We start from the raw sequence: 19,238 nt of genomic DNA, 5'->3' as shown, positions 1-19,238 counted from the left end.
CAATTATAAACTCTATACACGTTCTGCAAACAAATAATAATCTCTTCCACGTGGGTAGGCTGACTGGCGAAAGCCTGTGTGCTCTTTCAGGAAAACAGTTGTTGTTGCTACTCTCATGATACAATACTGCTGCATATCCAGTCCGCCCTGCATTAGGCCATGTATGTATCTACTTCAGCTGCTGCTTCTTATATAATGTCATCAGTTCCAATAATCAACAGTTGATTTGAGTATGAAGACATCAGTTTGCTTTAAATGAAGTAGGTCACCACATTTGTCTATGTCTAAAGGCAAACATTTTCATACTTGTCCCAAATTACCACAATTGAAGGCATCGTATTGTCACACCCTAATCTGCTCCAAGTTAAGCTATGTGTATCCTTGTGAACATATATCAAATGTTAAGATCTATGCTTCTATGCTGTGAGAGTTATCTCAGACTGCAGATTCTAGCTAGAAAAAGAGAAGAAAGAGACACACACACTACTGCATGAAATGTGTGTGTGTGTGAAGATATTGCATATATTGCGCCAATCCAACAGATTACGTATACTGAGATGCGGCCTTGGTGCGATTACCTAAGACAAAAACAATTAAAACATTTTACTATTGTTTCAAATATTAAAAATGTTAAGCAAAAGAGCCAGAAAGAAATTTATGTTGAGATAAAACAAACAGCATATTTTGTGATTACTTCCCTCTGTTGACTGCACACGAATGTAATCCAGACGTGTTATTTAAAAACATGTCATTAAATTCATGTGCAATGCCAGTCTTCTTCATATATTCTCTAAAATAATGATGTCTAGACATTATGTAATTTTTTCTCGCTGTGCATTTTATGATGATTTGGGTGCTATATGGATTATAACAAATGTACACCAACTACAAAAGGTATGACTTACAAGGTACAGTGCTCTTCAAATATTATTTTTGTTTTGTTGAATGAAATGGTTTTGCATAACACTGACCTCACTGCTCATTGTTATGGAAATGTAACATCCATTTAATAAATAAATAAAAATGTTACTACTTCCTGCATTTCCCCATTGGCTTGTAAAATGATCCTTTTTGTGCAAAATGCTGAGTGGACACAAATATTCCTACAAATATAAAAATAACATGATGCAGCGATTATAATCTATAGGTCTTTATTTATTTTTGCAGATAACATATATTGCAATCATGCTTTTTCATATAACACCATCTAAAGACATTTATTATATTTTTTACATAGGATATTTTACATTAGGCCCATGAAACAGCTAGAAATATACAAAACAATATTCTCTGACTAGACATTTCTATTACATTATCATTATTATTATTGTTGTCATCTTTATTATTACTCTATTCTGTTATTGTAATTATAATTGTACATTTGAGAGAGATATGTGCTTTAGTTTCTGAGATAATAATATTATTGCAGCAAACAGCAAATAATATCACATTTTTTGTTCAACATTTAGACAAACGTCAAATAAAAAGTCAAGTTGTACGGACATTCACAGATACATGTATTACACAATCCAGTTTACAACATCATTTAAGAGAGAAAACTGCAGTATGGTTTACTTTGTACAAAATTCATGGAACCCTTTGTCATTGCACATTTTATTTCACATATCTTTGAGGAAAAAAAAACATACATGAAAGAAAACAAACGGGACTGATTCAACCTGATTCCTGTCGCATGTAGCTGCCACAGAAGCAAATTTTCTTTATCCTCCTTCGTAGTAATATAGCGATATCTGTGGTCTGTCACAATGTCATCTTTTATATATATGTTTTTATATTGCTGAGAAAATTGATATGTAATAATAGGTTTTTCTTTATCCTATGAAAAGGAGTAGTTTCGGTGGTGTTGGCCTATGTAGCATCTGGCTACAAGTCTGGTGGCGTTACTAGTGCTTTTTTCAGCTTTGTCCGCTGACTGAGCCAAAGTTTCTTTCTCCCAGTTTGATATTGAAAATCTGCACTCATCACAGTGTAGAAACACACTGTGGCTTCTACTTAAATAACTGAGTGAAGGCAGTCACAGTTCATTTACAATGAAGGAAATGATGCAAGCTTAATAGTACACAGAAAAGAGGCAACAATTTAGATAAGCTTCCGAGTGTGCCCAGGTTCTTATATATATTCTGTATGTATACTGATTTGTGTGTTCATGTTTTGTTGCTCCTAAAAGTATGTTGGATTAATGGGAGAAAATGGCGGAAATTTGATAATAGTTGCATTTTTACAGCATTAATTGTTTCAGTGTATAATGGTAGTATCTGAGAGAATTTGGTCACATCCACCTTTGTTCCTGAGAAGAGGGTTACTAAATAGATATACAAGTAAATGGTTCCAGTCAGAATAGTAGTGGCTATCAGACAAGTCCATCATACAGTCTCCAGTGCAGCAGCCACTGCAGCTTATTCGTTCTCACAGTTTAAAATATAGGTCAGAATTAGCAACGTTTTATTGCAGCACAACTCTGTCTATCTACTTACCTGGATGTCAGGAGAAAAGAAAATCTACATATTCCAAATAATCTCAGGCAGAAATATAGTATGCACAGTGCAAATGGTGGATTTCTGTTTTGGCTACACCATTATTGTTGATGGTGTTAGGTTACAGATTGAAAATTGTGCTTGTAGATGGATGCTGTCTTTACTGCGGCCCCTGTTTGTCTTCAAAGAGACAAAAAGGGATGCTAGATTTGATCCAGATAGTCAGCAGGTTAAATGTCTTCGCCAATCTTTCAAACTTGAGTATAATTTTGGTCCTTCTCATGCTCACACATAGAAAATGACCTAAAAATGATTCTACAAAAAAGATTCAGACAACATACAAAGTTATTGTTCTTTAGAAAACAAAGAAACAATTATAACAGTCTCTTTCTATGTATCCTAAGTAAGTTATTTTTGCTGTTGTCACAAGTTTCAATCAAGCCAAGAGGAAGTTGGACACTTCGAAATTCCATACTGTGCTTGTGCTTTTCAATGGTAGTCCCAGACATGGGTGGTAAACATTTCAGGCGAACTGCAAGATCCTGCAAGGGGAGTGATAGTCCGGCTAAATTATATTTTAAACATACAAGCAGATTTGGCCTTACCTGTTGCACATTCCCATGTTGTCTTTGCCTTAAATTGGTCAATATTCAATTGTCACTTAACAAACTTTCAAATTGCATTTTTTTTTCACCTACTACACTGCATTATGTTTAATGTATTTATTTCATGTACAAGCAAAAATGCATTTAACCAATATTTTTCTTTGTACAGTAATAGTAGTTTAGTAGTTTAATATCTTCAAAGTAGCACAATACTATTGAATCAACATGGGCCTCCAAATTTAAATTATATTTTCAATATACAGTAATTCCCTAAGTCACATTTCCTTTTCTAAAAAGACTAACTTTTTTGCAGTAATTAAAATCATAATATCACAACAATTTTGCTGGGTAGTTTGTTTTTCCTCATAAGTTTTATAATTCTGTATTATACAAATAAACAAACAGAAAAATCTCTAAAAATAACTGTAATCAGGTTGGTCTCACGTGTCCCCAGGAGGTAGGTGAATAAAAGCAGACATGGAAGTCTGGTGGTCGTTCCCAACCTTGATTATGTTTCTTCTGTGTGTATTGCCAGTCTGGCCATTGAGACAGAGAGACAAGCAGAAGTTTCTAGATGTAGGCTTCCTCATTGGCAGGGTTCTGACTCTGGTTTTCTGTTTGCTGGTCCGGGCCATTTTCCTGAGCCTTCACCAGAACCAAGGGCTTGATCATCATTCGCAGACGCTGAAAGGGAGAGGAACAGTAATATCACTGATATGACACAATTGAACAATGCACAGATGGCATCGAAATCACAGTGAGACATTAGTCATATACTGTATCATTAGTAGGGACGACAGCTGCAAAATCTGTGATCAAACCCATAAGCTGTTACAAAACACACCAGCTATACAGCTGTGAGATTGATGAATGCACTGCCTCAGGCTCTATGTCTAAACATTCTGCAAGATACCCACTCCCCCCAATTTCCCCTATGTATCCTTGCTGATTATATGAATTATTACAACCAAGGAGATGGCTGATGAAGGAACCCAAAAGACACTATTCATGACACCAACCAAATTGGTAAATCAAAACCATCCTTTAAACTTGGAATATCTTCCAAATTTTCTGAAGTATGAGCAATGTTGGACATGGGTTCTGCAGCACAGCAGCCATTTATATCAAGCATTTGTGGAACGAAGCGTCTGCCTGGGTGCAGAGCACTAATCAGCTGGCTGATTGCTACAATTAGACAATCAGCCATCAGCTGGTACTGCAGGATCTGACACCTGCACATCGCCTCTGACAGCCTCTGTTGCACTGCCTGCAATTATAGCCCATTTATTCTGCCAGTGATGGCTATATGCTATATATCACCAGAGACAGTGTAGATGTGGGGTTATTATTGAGCACATCGCGAATGACTGCAAATCAGAAAGTCCTTAATGTAAATGGAATGCATGAAGAAGGTATTATCTGCTGTTGGTTAGGATCATCAGATCAATAAAAATGCAGCTTATGTTCTGCTGCATACAAATGAATGTCATTTACTGAGGACTCATTGACTAATGTACTAAAATGGCATATAAAATGGTTTAACAAAACTAATTAGAAACTCTATTTTACTAATCCTTTTATCACTGTTCTACTCATCTTGGCAAATTTATCATGTCTTTACCCAGCATGCCTATGTGTTTGCTTATTACAAAAGCACTGAATCACAATACAGCTGTAATGTACAAAAAATCACAGTGGCCTAAGCTGAGCATTTTAACACCTGGTGTCAGTCCTCTTGGTTCTAAATTACATTTCAGTTATTATTTTCATTGCCAGCTGTGATGTAAATGTAAGTGAAGATGAAATAAATCCTGGATCAGTATATTCTGGTAAACATTTCTGAGCCTGACTGTTGGTAAAAATCTACATGGTGAACATTAATGTTCATTAAAGCTTCCTTCCATGGCAAAAACTGATCTACTTGGTAAAATACTCAGGGCTTGTATGTCCCATTTACATTATCCTCACAAAATATCAGCACCCTCTAAAAACCACTGTGTTCCCTGTGCTGGATTTGTCGATCACACAGTATGTAATAATAGATTTCACCCCAAAAACTTGCATACAAAGTAATCCACTTGAAACTCTTAATATAGAGACTGCCTTGCTGCTGACTGCAGATTAAAATTCAAACCAGCCAAAAATGATGTGTGAAATGCTCAGGGGTGGGTACAGTGATGCATATGTTCTGGGAACTCTATGGCTATCATATTTGCATTACACAGCCAAAATCTCTTGGCATTTATACACCAGTAAGCAATAGTGAAAGGAGTGTTTAGATCATTTACTTAAATAAAAGTAGCAACACTGCACTGTGAATATATTCAACTACAAACCTTGCTTACATAAAAGTATTTAAGTATTATAAGCAGAATATACTTAAAGAATCAAAAGCAGAAGTACTCATTGTGCAGTAAAATGTTCCCTTTACTATTTTACTATTATATTGGCTGTGCTATGTTTTTGGATAAATATGAGAGCTGCACCAATGTTGTATTTAGCTTGAGCTAATTTAATTTTCACACTTTATATACTGTTGGGTAGTTTAATGCTTCATATTCTACAAGATCATCAAAAAGTCTGTCCTGTGAGAACCACCCATCTTCAGCTAATCTGAGGGCTTTTAAATTGCTGATTTGGCTTAAAAAAAATAAAAAATAAAAAATCAAATACAAAATCACTAAAATCGGAGATTTGAAATGATTTTCAATGGATGGATTAGGTAAGGGTTATTGGTGGATGGGATCGCCACATCTATCACCACTGTCTTCTTCTGTTGTTTGTCGACCACCACAATGTCCGGCTAGTTCACCATCATCGTTTTGTCAGTCTGGATCTGGAAGTCTCAGGGCATCTATGCACAACCTGCATTTGGGGTCCTGTCTGGTGTGGTAGACCCCAGCCTCTATTGATCTTGTACTGAGAGCCTGTTCTGAGGTATTCACTTAGCAGTTCATCTATGGGGGTCATCTTCTTGATGTATTCCTGGATCTTTGTTGTGTTGTCCTGAACAGTGGCTCTGACACTCACTAGTCCTCGGCCTCCCTCGTTCCACATAGTGTACAGACTCAGGGTGCTGGAGCCCTCCATCGTGAGGAGCTTCCTTGTCCTGCTATTAATGGCCTCTATCTCCTCCTTTAGCCAACTTATCATGCCAGCAGGATATCTGATGACTAGCTGAACACCCTCCATTCTGATCATGTTCCCTCTCTGTTCTAATCCAACCACATTTATCTAATCTGAATTACATTCCGATGTCATTGTTGTAGATCCTGGTGATGTAGATCAGCAAGTCAGTGTCTCGCTGACTGGTGTATACCTTGATGTCATCCATATAGAGGAGGTGGCTGATTGGTGCTCCACTACGGAACTGGAATCCTTAACCACTCTTTGCGATAATCAGGCTAAGGGGGTTCAGGCCTATGCAGAACAGCAACTGGGACAGTGCATCACCTTGGTATATGCCGCATTTGATAGTAACTTTTGCAATTGGCTTTGAGTTGACTTCTTCCACAGCCCCACTGAGTTCTTCATGAAGGCTCTTAGTGTCCTGTTCATGTTGTACATTTCCAGGCATTCCAGTATCCATGTGTGTGGCATTGAGTCATAGGTTTTCTTGTAGTCAATCCAGGTGGTGCACAGGTTGTTCTGCCTGGTCTTGCAGTCCCGAGTGAATGCTCTGTGAACCAATAGCTCGTGCTTGGCTACCCGTTCCATTCTGAACCCCACTCATGTATGGATCCATGTGCCCACTCATCTTAGCCACTATGATTCCTGACAGGGCAGTTGTGCAGAGGCAGGTTTTGTTGGATGGAATTGCACCCTTCTGATGATCTTTCATGATGAGGACTGTCCTTCCTTGGGTTAGCCATTCTATGTGAGTCTCATCCATCAGCAGCTGATTAATTTGTGTGTTTAGCCAGTAGGCATTGATCATGTCAGGGCCTGGCACTGTCCAGCTCTTCATACCTGACACTCTTTGTTGGATATTTGCCACTGTTATGGTTACTGGATCTTGTTCTTGGAGATTTCTATGGTTGTGGTGTACATCAGCCCATTGGTCTCGTTTATAGACTTAGTAGGGACAGTTTGTAAGGCTGCATTCACATCTTCTAGCAGATTTTCAGAGGGTACTTTGTCACTTAGCCATGGTAATCGACAATGGGGGCACCAAGGATCCAGCTTTGTCATTATCTTCATTCAATCTCTAGTTGTGATAGCAGTTGTCATTTGCAGATCTTGGAACACTGTGCTAGTAGTTGCTTCTTTGTTAGCATAGCATGGTTTTCGAAACATCCATATATCCCAGAGTCTCTCTATGTGTGCTCTCTTTCTGGGTTTTCTTGTGTAGTAACATTCCAACAGCTCCCTATTCTCTGCCCTTGTCCAAGAATGCCTCATTCCAGTAGCCCATTTCTCATCAGGTTGTCCTGGTCCCCCAACAACAACTAAATTGGACCATGTTTTTTATATACGTGTCTCTCTGTGTGTGTGTTACCCATCATTGCATAATAGCATTTTCTTTAAGAACATGTGTATTGATCGGATTTTGATTTAATTTTCATATGTAGATAGGCTATATGTACTGTTTGCTGGTAAATTTAGTCTGTGCAGTGTTACACAAGTACGAGAATTTCTCGTATCTACTATTCATTGCATTAGATCAAATACAGTAAAAACAGGTCAAATAGTATTATTTAAATGAACTGCATCTACTATTAGTCTGAATCCAAATCGATCTTACCTCTTTATAAGTTCCTTTAAGTGTGAGGAACATGTAGCCCATGTAGCCAGGGATGAGGGTCATGGAAGAGAGAGCCATGCACCAACCAACCCCCTGGCCCCAGGCTGGGAACACATAGTCACCCATGGTGAGGGGAACCATCTGCACTGCACTAAACAAGAAGACTCCCTGGACAAAAGGGACAAGAAGATAGATCTCAGCACCCTTACTGTGATGGTCATAGCCAGTGTGAATACACTGTCACAGAAAATTAAAACCAAGACTACATTTCTCTAAAAACTTCCTCTTGTTGTGCTCTGCTTGTTTTGGTCTCATGTGATCTTTGGCTACAACAGGCAAATTTTGGAAAGTGTTTCATGAATGCTATTAAAGTATGGAGCATAGCCAATCATTACATCAAGGGAGAGTCATTAAGCAAACCTAATCAGACTGCTTTCGGTTTTGTGCACACAGTCATCAGCTAAAGCGACAACAAGAACCACAGCATAGGACAGCAATGATTCTCAATCCATAACAATCCACCTGAGACCACATATGCTCAACTATTGTCCTTGTTGGGGTGCTATTTTCTTGCTTGTGTCTCGATCATTGTTGGTTACATTGTGCATTTTCCCCACAGGCAACACTTACAGCCACAATCAGCGGAGTGAAAACGACCCAGCAGGCCTTCCACCAGAGACAGGGCCTGTAGCCAACCATTTCCTCAATGTTGTCATAGAATTTGTTTGCACCTGGAGCCAATGATAAAGCATAATAAATACAGTTTTTATGTAGTATTATTTATGTATATATATATATATATATATTTTTTTTTTTTTTTTAAAAAACCTTAACAAGATTTCTGAGACAGGAATGTGGCTCACCATAAAACCATGAAATTGAGATGCACTCAAAGAAGACCAGGAAGAGCAGGCACATTCCACTAGCTGAGTAGTAGTCAAATAGCTTGAACACATACAGTCCACCCTGCAAAAAGGAGAGAAGCAGAAAACAAAAGAGAAGAAGACAATTGCAGTTATTGTCTTGGACGTGTAGTACAGTACTAAATCATTCAAGTGGAATAACACCAAGTGCGAGAGCACCAGTGGCTGTGGCTGGTGACATCTCATTGGTGAATACAGAACAAGACTTCCTTGTGGAAACTGTGGATGTGCAGTACAGACATGACCAGGGTAGATCAAGCATCTCCTTGAAACATTTCATGTCTGTCCATGATCTCTTGAGGCTATCTGGTCATTAAAGACACCAGCTCAAAGGGATTGGCTACAGTTTGTCAAGTCCTACCATGTGAAGCTTGATATATTTTATACTGCCAGGAGCAGTGATTAGGGTAACTGCCTTGTTCTAACAAGGCTGTGCATGTGGCATGATGGAAATTCAGTTTGGCAGAAGGAGAGGGACAATGCAGGGTCATCGAGAGTCATTAGCGAATAATGACCTTGGCCTGCAGTGATTCTGTCATTTTTAGCTCAACAGTAGGCAGAGTCATAATCTTTGCTGACTTTTTGCTAACTTTTGGCTTGTTCCCTCACTGTTTTTATGCTTTACTTTTTAAAATGCGACAAAACTGCTACAGTACTGTGTGTGCAGCAGTAGCATAGTAGTAATTGATGGTGTTTTGAAAAAACTTGAAGGCAAGATAGCTGAAATAGCTGGATAGCTGTTTGGAGAAAAACAACGGTGGGATCTTAAATTTGAATCATAATATTTGTAAAACTAAATAGATGAAAGTAGATATGTAATTACAATTACACGTGGTATTTTAATTCCATAATAATTCTCTGAACCATGTATGTGTTCAGTAATAATGCTTAGTTCATATGTTTTTCATTATATTATATATAAGATTTTTCCCTCAGGATATGATTTTTTTTTCATTTCATTGGAAATTAAATGGCCTGATGTTGGCCCTAGGAGAAAGGTCTGGGTGTCACCAAAGGCAATAGGATTAATTCTCTGTGAAACACGAATATGCATATCCATACCCTATATGGTTACCATGTCAGGACCAAAGTGCTGGTCAAGAGTAAATTTTGGCCGAGTGGTGGCAGACAATGGTTCAGGTGGGCCCCAGAATCATTAGGAATCATTGTTAAGGCATTGGTAATAAAAAATACGACCTTTCACAGCAATCTGAACTGTAGGTGTGAGACATTGTTCTCTTGACGAAGGTGTTGGAAAGATGAAAACAACTGACCATGTCATCATCCTTTGATTCAGCAGCATCAGATAAATAAGTGAATTGAAATCAAGGCTGTGAACCTGTTTAGTGTTGCAGACATGATGTTAAATGACCTGAACCACTTTGGCTTGGATCTACAGTCTCAGTGGGAGTACGACCTCATGACCTTGTTACTCACATGTTCTTTGGATTTCATATGAGGGCCACCGTACGGGTGAGCTGAATTAACAACCAAGTTGAGTTAATAGTGCTGCAGGTTACTGGGGCAGCTGCTGAGGTGACACCAGTGGTGTCCTGTGGGAGTCTTTCAAGTCCGTGGAAAATGTTGTATTATCCTGTGACAATGCCATCAATGCAATGCAGTGCGATCTCCATAGAGATAATGGTGGTGACTTGATAAACTGGAGGCTCAGTATTGACCTGAGTGTTTTTGATCTGAATAACCAGCAATGTCTCTAAAGGATGGTGGATTATCCAGCAAGAAAGAAGTATTTACCTGTGTGATGTTGGACAGTCCAATAATGTAAGAAACAAGGCAGACGACTGCAATGAAGATCTCTCTGCGTTTTCGGAGAATGTGAGGGAATTCATCAACCAGTGCAGTGATGAAGCCTTCTACGGTGCAGAACTGGTGGGATTGCAGAGAAATGTCAAAACTGTGTTAATTAATATACTGTTGCTACAGTAAAAAATCTGATCTATTTCTAACATTTAGAACAAATTTTCATGAATGAAAGAGCATTCACAAGACACATTATTTTACGCCATGGTAATGTGTTTACTTGACTGTGGAACATCCTCAGGCAATACAATTATATATATATATATCGATAGATAGATCCCGAGGGAAATTCAAGATGTATGTACAACAGTAGCATTTTTCTCATTAATCACGCCGCCACACCGAAATTTTTCCTGCCCGTCTGGTGGAGGAATCGAACCGACGACCCTCCGATCACAAGGCGCTTCTTGATAGATAGAGAATAGTTCCTAGATGAAACCACTTACAAATCCACAGATTATCTTGAGTAACGGGGTAATGATTTCTGGAAAGAGACATTGCTGTTGAGTTTTTCAAAAATGTTTTTCTGTTCAGCATCATAAGTGAAGTGCCATCTGGTTCCATTATATTTAACAGAAGGCAGACATCTCTACATCCATCCATCCTTTTCTATACTGCTCATCCGTCAGGGTGGGGGGGGGTTGAGCCTATCCCAGTCGACTTGGGGCGAGAGGCAGGGTACACCCTGCACTGGTCGCCAGCCGATGCACAAAGACAGACAACCACACACTCTCACACTCAACAGGACAAAGTAGAGTAGCCAATTAACCTAATGTGCACGTTTTTGGTATTGTGGGTAGGAAGCCGGGATTTGAACCTGGAACCCTCTTGCTATAAGGCGACAGTGCTAACCACTGCACCACCGTGCTGCCCTCTATATCTGCAGCTCACACCAAAGCAATCTAGATGGATAAACAACATTATAGGAAAAATATGTATTTTTGATTCTGAGGTGAGCTTTCCCTTTAAACGTAATCATTATTGCTTCATTTATATATTCCATTTTTACTTGTATTTGTTAAAGCATTTCTTGACAGAAGCTGGAAAATCAGCACTTCGCCATGTGTCCAAAAACCACAACTGAGATAATTTTTGTTGGGTTATTTTTACCTGGCTGTCAATTCCGAGCATCAGCAGCATGGAGAAAAACAGTATGGCCCAGAGAGGAGAGATGGGCAGCTGGGTGACGGCCTCAGGATAAGCCAGGAATGCCAAACCAGGTCCTGACCAATGATAAACATTATAGACGGTGTGACATCTACATCAACTGGACAGTTATGTCACATATTAATTAAAAAAAATGTTGTCTCTGATTTTAGCATGCATACCTAGCTATAAAGAAAGTGTGTAGTACTGGATAAAACAACATAAAACATCATTTTTGCATAATCACAACAACTTGAACAACTTTTCTTTCTAATAAACCAAGAAATCAAAACTGGCATACAGTAAAGCGCTTAAACCGTCCTATTCTGACTGATAGAATAACATCGCGCAATTTCAAAGGCTAATTTTAGACAGTCACAAGGATCTCTTGCCTGTGCCTATTGTCACTGTAGAGTTTCAGCATTGATTGCAATTACCTGAAGCTGCCACATCAGCGATGGGTCTTTTTGTTACATGAGCCATGAATCCCACGATGGAGAAGATGACAAAGCCAGCGAACATGCTGGTGAAGGAGTTGATGCAGCAGACAATGACAGAATCTCTGTACGGGAGAGACAAAGCACAAGGCAGCCATTGTCATGCCTATATCAATTCCTTATCAACCCGTCACACATTGTCGAGAGGCATGGGGGGATGGGATGCCATTTTGCATCCTGCAGTAGCAGAGCAGCTGAATAGATATATATTGACCTGTTTTTTTAAGATGGCAGTGAGCTCCAGCAGTTCCAAAATAGTTGGAACCATAGATTTATGCAGGGTTGCAGACCAGTGTTCATTCGACAATACGACAAACCAAATGTCTGTGAATGTAAAACAGAGCCAAAATAATGAAACAACGGCTACAGCTGGGGGCTCAAATAGTCCTAAAATTAAAGGTACAGCAGACACTATGTTGCCAGGAAACCAAAAATAATACGAGGAAGAGACATCTGCACAGTCTCCTGTAAAAAAACATGTGTGAGTGACTGGTGGTAGACAGTAAAATGCCATCTGACCAGATATTTAATTCATGTGGTAAATCAGTCTTAAGCAACATATTATAATCACTGATCACCTACCTGTACACATTGTTATTGAAGGGATTGTAGCTGCCAAGAGCAATCAGAGAGCCTAATCCCAGCCCATAGGAAAAGAAGATCTGAGTGGCAGCATCCAGCCACACCTGACATACAATGATTAGAAAAAAGATGTTAAAATAATCTAACAGTTATTTAACTTGTGCCATGTTGATACAAAATAGAAATATTTGTCGGAGAAAATAGCCAGGAGTCATTTAATTTCACTGGTACAGACACAAGCACTTGTTATTTTATGCCAATTTCACTGGTTGGGTTGATCAAGCCATGTGCACAAATGTACCATGTCTCTTATAAAGCCTCTGTGTAAGTCAGGAGGTGGGAACAAAAGTCATTGGAAAACTGTGACACCTGCGTGCTATCTTGCGACACTTGGTCCTATCTGATGCACTCTGATCGTATTGCAACCCATCTTGATTAATTCAACTCAGTAAGACCTTGTCTTCTCCCTTCTGAACATCAGCCTATATGCCCCTGGCACACTTAGCCTAAAATTTACGACTTTGTTTGCTCTGCTGCTTAAGACGAAATATCTGGAAATACCTTAGTGGTGTTTTTTTGTCTATGTGCTAATAATCCTTTCTGCTACTTTGCTGTTGATGCAGTTAACAGTGATTGTGATTATCTGTGAGTTTTAATACTGTGCATTCACAGAATCTGTTTTAGTGAGACTGAGCTCTGTACACATGTTAATGACTAATTATACCGTACTCTTCAGCTAGATGTAGGTTCAGTGATAAACCTTGACTATGGCATACATCCCTCTGACACTCAGCTCATCTTCTGCAGCCACTTTTACTTTGGTAGCTGACACAGTGTTTTATGTATTCCTGTACAGAAGCAGTTTTTAGACATGTCGGCCTGCAGAGTGAGAGAGTGAGAGCATACCTCAGACTCCTTCAGTTTGTTAAAGTCTGGTGTGACATAGAAGAGGATCCCATCAAATGCACCAGGTAGTGAAACACCACGGCAAAACAGGATGAACAGCATAAAGTAAGGGTATGTGGCCGAGAAGTACACCACCTGCGGGACAGAAGAAAAAAAAATACATCATATTATATATTTACCTTAAATCGGATAGGTAGTGAGCATTATTTTACTTTTTTTTTTTCTGCGAGGCAACAGAGTTGTAGAAGAAGTGAAAACCTAAGTTCAACTTGTCATGAACGCTGTTACAGTACTGTGGCACCAGACCCACAGCACAGCGCAGCACAGTGACCTAGTCAGTCATTCCCCAGAGGCAAGACGACCCCAGAATGGTTGGGTTCAGCACACTTCCACTGTGCTGTTTTCCTCCTTATCTGAACTACTTTTTCACTGAGCTATCAAAAGTCAACACAATTCAAATCATTCATGATTATCTACTGAATGGAGAGATACTGTCATTGACACTGACACTGCTATGTATAAAAATCACTGGTGAATCTACCATACATAAATTAAACAAACTTTGATTAAAAAAGTGAAAAGAGTTAATTACGAATGTCATTTTGTAGCTCAGTGGATAGAGCATGGCTGTACAGCTGCCACATTTAGGCCTCTGTTTCCCTTTGTGGACCATGCAGGCCCTGGTGACACTTCAGGTGCTTTGGATTAAACAGACATTACATAAACAATGTTTTATTACCTTTTAAACAAGGATGGCGAGAGGGGGGTTGGCAGAGTATAATGTGTCACAGTATTCTCTAACTGCAGAAGTTGTGAAATTGTTGTTTTCTGTGATTTCCAAGTATTTCATCACACTAACGCTTAAAAAGTAATGAAAATACTGTAAACAAATTACAATTGAACAGATGAAAGGGTTAAGTGAAGTTATGTAATGCTATCATATGAACAATGTCATCGTGCCAATCGTATGACCTTGAACATTAAGATGATGCATTGTGTTTCGTTTCTCTCTTACTTTGTTTTACTTTACTTACTTTGCCAGTCCAGCTGACCCCCTTCCAGATACAGAAATAGACGAGCACCCATGCAATGGCAAGCGTAATAGCCAGCGGGATCCTGACCTCCCCAGGCTTCTCCAGACCATCGGTCAGCTGGTGCATGTTACGTCTGCAGGGAAGGAATACAGAGGTCACAACACAACGCACAAATGCATCCTTAATCTCACACATGCAGCACGCATGAGTACACACACAAATATGCAGCCATGTGTTTGGATATTTACAAAGAACACTCTCCCTGGCTTTCTTTTCACACCCCTAAAGCTTTTGTAAGACACCACAGTCAAGAGAAGTCATGCTTGCATGTCTTCACTCAATCTTTTTCTTCAGCTTGTTTGAGGACCTTTATTGTACACGCACAATATTTTCTCTTCTGGAAGTATCTAGAGATAGATGGATATTAAAGGATTTGGTGAACTATTGAATCTTCAGATCCAAATGGCCATGTTAGACTCCAATGCAGGGACCAAGGGCTTTCTGTGTAGCTTAAATCTGTTCACAACAGAGCAGTACGTGTCCAGCTTACTCCCAGAACTCCACCACTGCACTGGTGAGGTTTCTGGTGTCTGCAATGCTGTAGTTGGTGTAGCAGCGGTCTGTGTTCCAGGAATTGCCACAACTCTGCCATGGCAGGTCCTGAAAATTAAAGAAAAAAAGAGGAAAATCACACAGACAGCTCTTTTTACTTGGACCATTTTCTCACCGCCGGATCCCATTCTCTCTGGCTGTCGAGCAGCCAAGACCATGATACTCATTGAGATTTCATGCTTTTCTCAGAGGAGTGAATGCCTCATAGCCAAATGCATTTATCAATACCTTGTGTAAGGCACTAATTATGCAGGAAAGGAAGTAATAAATGTCATACCCTGTTAAGATCTGTGCACCTTTATATAAGAGGTGCTGGCAAACAAATCCTTCCACATAACTAAAAGGGTTTCTATGTAAAAAATAAATACAACTTGGAAATAAAAAATCTGTGCTTTGCTTTGATTAAAGGGACACTTGTGTGAAAAGGTTTTTCAGAAAGGAATCAAGCAAACTAGACTGTGGGTTTTATTGTCTCCTAAGTTTCCTAAATCCCATTATTACATTGTTTTATTAGGGAACAGCATGAATGCAAATATCAAATACTCACAGTAGTGAAGGAGTTGTACAGATAGTAAATAGCCCAGGAAATGATTACAATGTAATAGATATTTAGCCAGAAGGACAGAACAGCAGCAGCCAGACCCACACCTGAAACAATGGAAGAGTACAGGGATGATGTTAAATTGTCCTAAAATATTTCTGTTAAAATAAAATGAGAACAGTAATATGGGCATTTTTTTTAAGTTTCATCAGTTTATGGATAAATCTTTGTCTTCTGTTACGAAAGTGAAAGGAGACCCAATTTGTCTGTGTCGGTTATTAACCTCGGCCTTCACGAAGCACTCAAATTAAAAACGAAACAAAATAAAACAAAAACGTGTCTTTTACCTTTAAACATGGGGGCCAGCTTCCACACTCCAAGCCCTCCAATAGAAGTGTACTGACCAAGAGCCGTCTCCAGAAAGAACAGGGGCATGCCAGCAAATATGAGGGTCAAAAAGTAAGGAATCAAGAAGGCTCCTAAATAAGAGGTGAGAGGCAGAAGTGTGTAAGTGCATGTGAATCTTAAACCATTAATATTTATCATAATCAAGATAACATGTCTGATAAAAGGTGTATTTGGTTTTACACTGTGCGCCAGATCACAGCGCAGGCTCTCGCTTGTGCGCAATTACGCAGGGCTTATATGGGGGAAATACTATAGATGTACTGAAAACTGGTGCTATCCTTTTGGTGGATGGATAAATGGATAAAAGAAAAATTGCCAAGAATTCCTGTTTACCTCCTCCGTTTTTTCCACATAAATAAGGAAATCTCCAGACATTTCCGAGTCCAATGGCGTATCCGACACAAGAGAGAAGAAAGTCAAATTTCCCGCCCCACGTTTCTCTCTCAGGTATCTCATTTTTCGTCTTCTGCACTTTCACCACCAAGGTTTTGGGTTTGTCGTTTGGCGTCGTGGTGGGCGCGTCGTTCACCGTCTCTGTTAAGACGTGTCCGTCCGAGGCTTTGGTCCCGTTCGTGGCCATGGTCACTGTGCGTATCGGGTAGTCCAGACCAGTGGAGAGGAGGGGGTTTCAGCACCGGTCCAGGCAGACGGCAGCTTCTCCGTCCTGTACTCCCAGCTCCCAGACAACAGTCGAGTAAAAACGACTAATGGGGTAATGAGAGTGATCAAGAGGAGGAGTAGGAGCAGCTTAGCAGAGGTCCAACGACCCTGAAAACATAAATAAAAATATAGTTGTGAATCCACAAGTAAAAAATAAGGACACCAATCTGACTACTACTTGTTTGAAATATTCCCTGAGTATCAGTACTAATAATGGGGAATACAATTGCTCAATTACATTTAATTGTTAAGACATTAATATTATAGTGAGAAAAAATATTCTGAACTTCTTTTCAGTGAAAATGCAGCTATTTCACCATTAACTGAATAATCCCTTTCTTCTGTAAAAAAATAAATAAAAAATATTAAGATGATATCTTGCTTCTTTGGACAGGCATCATACGGCCCGTGCTAACAAACCCGTTTCATCGTTTCTGCTAGTGAAATGTGATTTTATACAATTATTAGACTGTGGGTGCATTAATTCTAACTGCGTGACATTTATTACGGGGCGGAGAGAGAAAATGTGCCCCACGATCCGTGAACCCCACGGGATCAAAAACAGACTTCTCATGCAATAAGAATCACTTTTAATTGCCTGAAGTGAATGCATGTTAGGAGAAATTTAGAGCCATGCTTTTGTCCTTGATTCATTACGCTCTAAATTCAATGGCCCACTTCCTCCCGCTCCCGTGGAAGAGAAGAGAAATTAAACACATTTAGGAGTCAGGCGCGACGATCATGTGTGAATGAATCACCTGGAGAGGCTCGTAACTCACGACGATTTTTGAATACGTGTTTTCATCAAATGTCTGTAGGACAGGGTTAAAATATATAACATTTATTTTACAGTGTAATACATTTGTATTAATAGAACTAATTAGCCACGATGTTTTTAAACAACACTGTTTTAGCAAGGTTATGCATTTAAAATTCTAAGTTGTTTATTTTGGTCTATTTTTGTTTTTTAAAAGAAAAAAACTGCTTGTGGTGGCTGAACGTATGAGGCACGGAGCGCGCGCTCTGCGCTCCCCGGCACTTCGCCTGCCGTGCGTAATTGTGAACAGCAAAATGAGGAAACCTGGTGCCAAATCTTTTGATGTCGTATTTGATTTATATCCAGTCTGTTAATAATATTTCAGATTCATGTAACATTAGACTTCAGAGGAGCGCACGGCCTCGAGACATTTAGTGAACAAATAATTCTGCGTACATTTACACCACTCTGATCACTCCGGATTTATATTTCACGTTTCAAGCATGTGGTTGCAGGAATGAAGGATCAAACGCGCTTATGACCCTCGTGAGGAAAGTCTTTTGCGTCGCCATCAAGTGAAGTGCAGTCGCACATCCGCGCACACTGCCTTATTCAGCGCATCTGCATATGACAAATTCCTCAGTGGTCATCGATTATAATAAATATGTCAACAAGCACAAATATGTCCCTAGTTCACATAAAGTGCATACCGGATAGCAGAATACTTACAATAAAATCCTCTTATTTGCCAGATACTTTCACCTTCAGGAAAATCCAAATTTGAAAAAGTTACTTCCTCGCAGTTTTGAAATAAAACCAAGGTAAAAACTTTGCATCCGGCGACAACGAGCAAGTATATGATCCTGAGCAGAGAGAACGGTGGACAAATGCGTCTTTGAGAGCGAGGTGCTGTCCTGAAAGCAGTGGTGCTGAAAGAGAGGAGGGCAGAGAAGACGGGGAAAGGAGCTGCCGCCGTCTGAGTTGAAGCGAGCAGGGACGTAACATGGAGCGCCAGGATCCTCACTCTCATCTACATAGCGTCAATGTCACCTCAAAGTCGACCCTCCCCAACTCCAACATTTCCACCACTGAGATGGCAGCGGATTTGAGAGAGGAGCATCCTCTTGTCTCAAGGTTTTATATCCTTACTCCTGCAGCTTTTTTTTTTTTTTTTGCTTTTTTTTTAACATCATCAAGTTCTCTCTCTCTCTCTCTCTCTCTCTCTCCCTTTCATTCCCTCTATCTTTCTCTCTCCTTTTCTGAGTCACTCAAGGACCATTTGATTCATAACATAAACTGATGTAGGTTACTTGACATTTTGATAGCATCTTTTATTTATCTTTGCCATAAGTTTCCAAAGATGGCTAGGTTCCATAAAGTTGTCATAACTAACACTTAAACACATCTTTTCAAAACTTCAATCCATCCAAATTCTGGATGAGAAAGATGAAGCAGTTTGTGTGAAAGAGGCCACTCTATGAGTAAAAATAAGTAGTGTAGCGTTGCA

General features: G+C 39.5%; 1 protein-coding gene across 1 annotated transcript; it reads right to left on the bottom strand.

The window, feature by feature from the left end:
- Positions 1 to 1,154: 1,154 nt before the first annotated feature.
- slc6a1b (solute carrier family 6 member 1b) lies at positions 1,155 to 18,872 on the bottom strand. The gene is made up of 15 exons (XM_046383305.1): positions 18,461 to 18,872; positions 16,648 to 17,082; positions 16,254 to 16,385; positions 15,913 to 16,013; positions 15,304 to 15,413; positions 14,754 to 14,886; positions 13,720 to 13,854; positions 12,814 to 12,917; positions 12,172 to 12,296; positions 11,699 to 11,811; positions 10,523 to 10,654; positions 8,708 to 8,810; positions 8,475 to 8,575; positions 7,845 to 8,012; positions 1,155 to 3,784 (listed from the first exon to the last, which is right to left on the bottom strand). Exons 2-15 carry the CDS (start codon positions 16,892 to 16,894, stop codon positions 3,671 to 3,673), a joined length of 1,818 nt encoding a protein of 605 aa, XP_046239261.1. The 5' UTR covers positions 16,895 to 17,082; positions 18,461 to 18,872; the 3' UTR covers positions 1,155 to 3,670.
- Positions 18,873 to 19,238: the final 366 nt, after the last annotated feature.

Source organism: Scatophagus argus, chromosome 3, assembly GCF_020382885.2.
Source record: "Scatophagus argus isolate fScaArg1 chromosome 3, fScaArg1.pri, whole genome shotgun sequence".
Taxonomy (NCBI): Eukaryota; Metazoa; Chordata; class Actinopteri; family Scatophagidae; genus Scatophagus; species Scatophagus argus.
Note: the sequence above shows the minus strand (reverse complement) of the source record. Positions and strands in the feature narration are given on the sequence as shown.

What these genes read in the sequence shown, in the direction of transcription:
- slc6a1b (XM_046383305.1), bottom strand. Translation starts at nt 16,894, where the DNA reads ATGGCCACGAACGGGACCAAAGCCTCGGACGGACACGTCTTAACAGAG. An exon ending in ATGTGGAAAAAACGGAGGAG is followed by an intron (nt 16,386 to 16,647) that starts GTAAACAGGAAT and finishes CCTCTTATTTAG; the next exon opens with GAGCCTTCTTGATTCCTTAC. An exon ending in GCTGGCCCCCATGTTTAAAG is followed by an intron (nt 16,014 to 16,253) that starts GTAAAAGACACG and finishes CCATTGTTTCAG; the next exon opens with GTGTGGGTCTGGCTGCTGCT.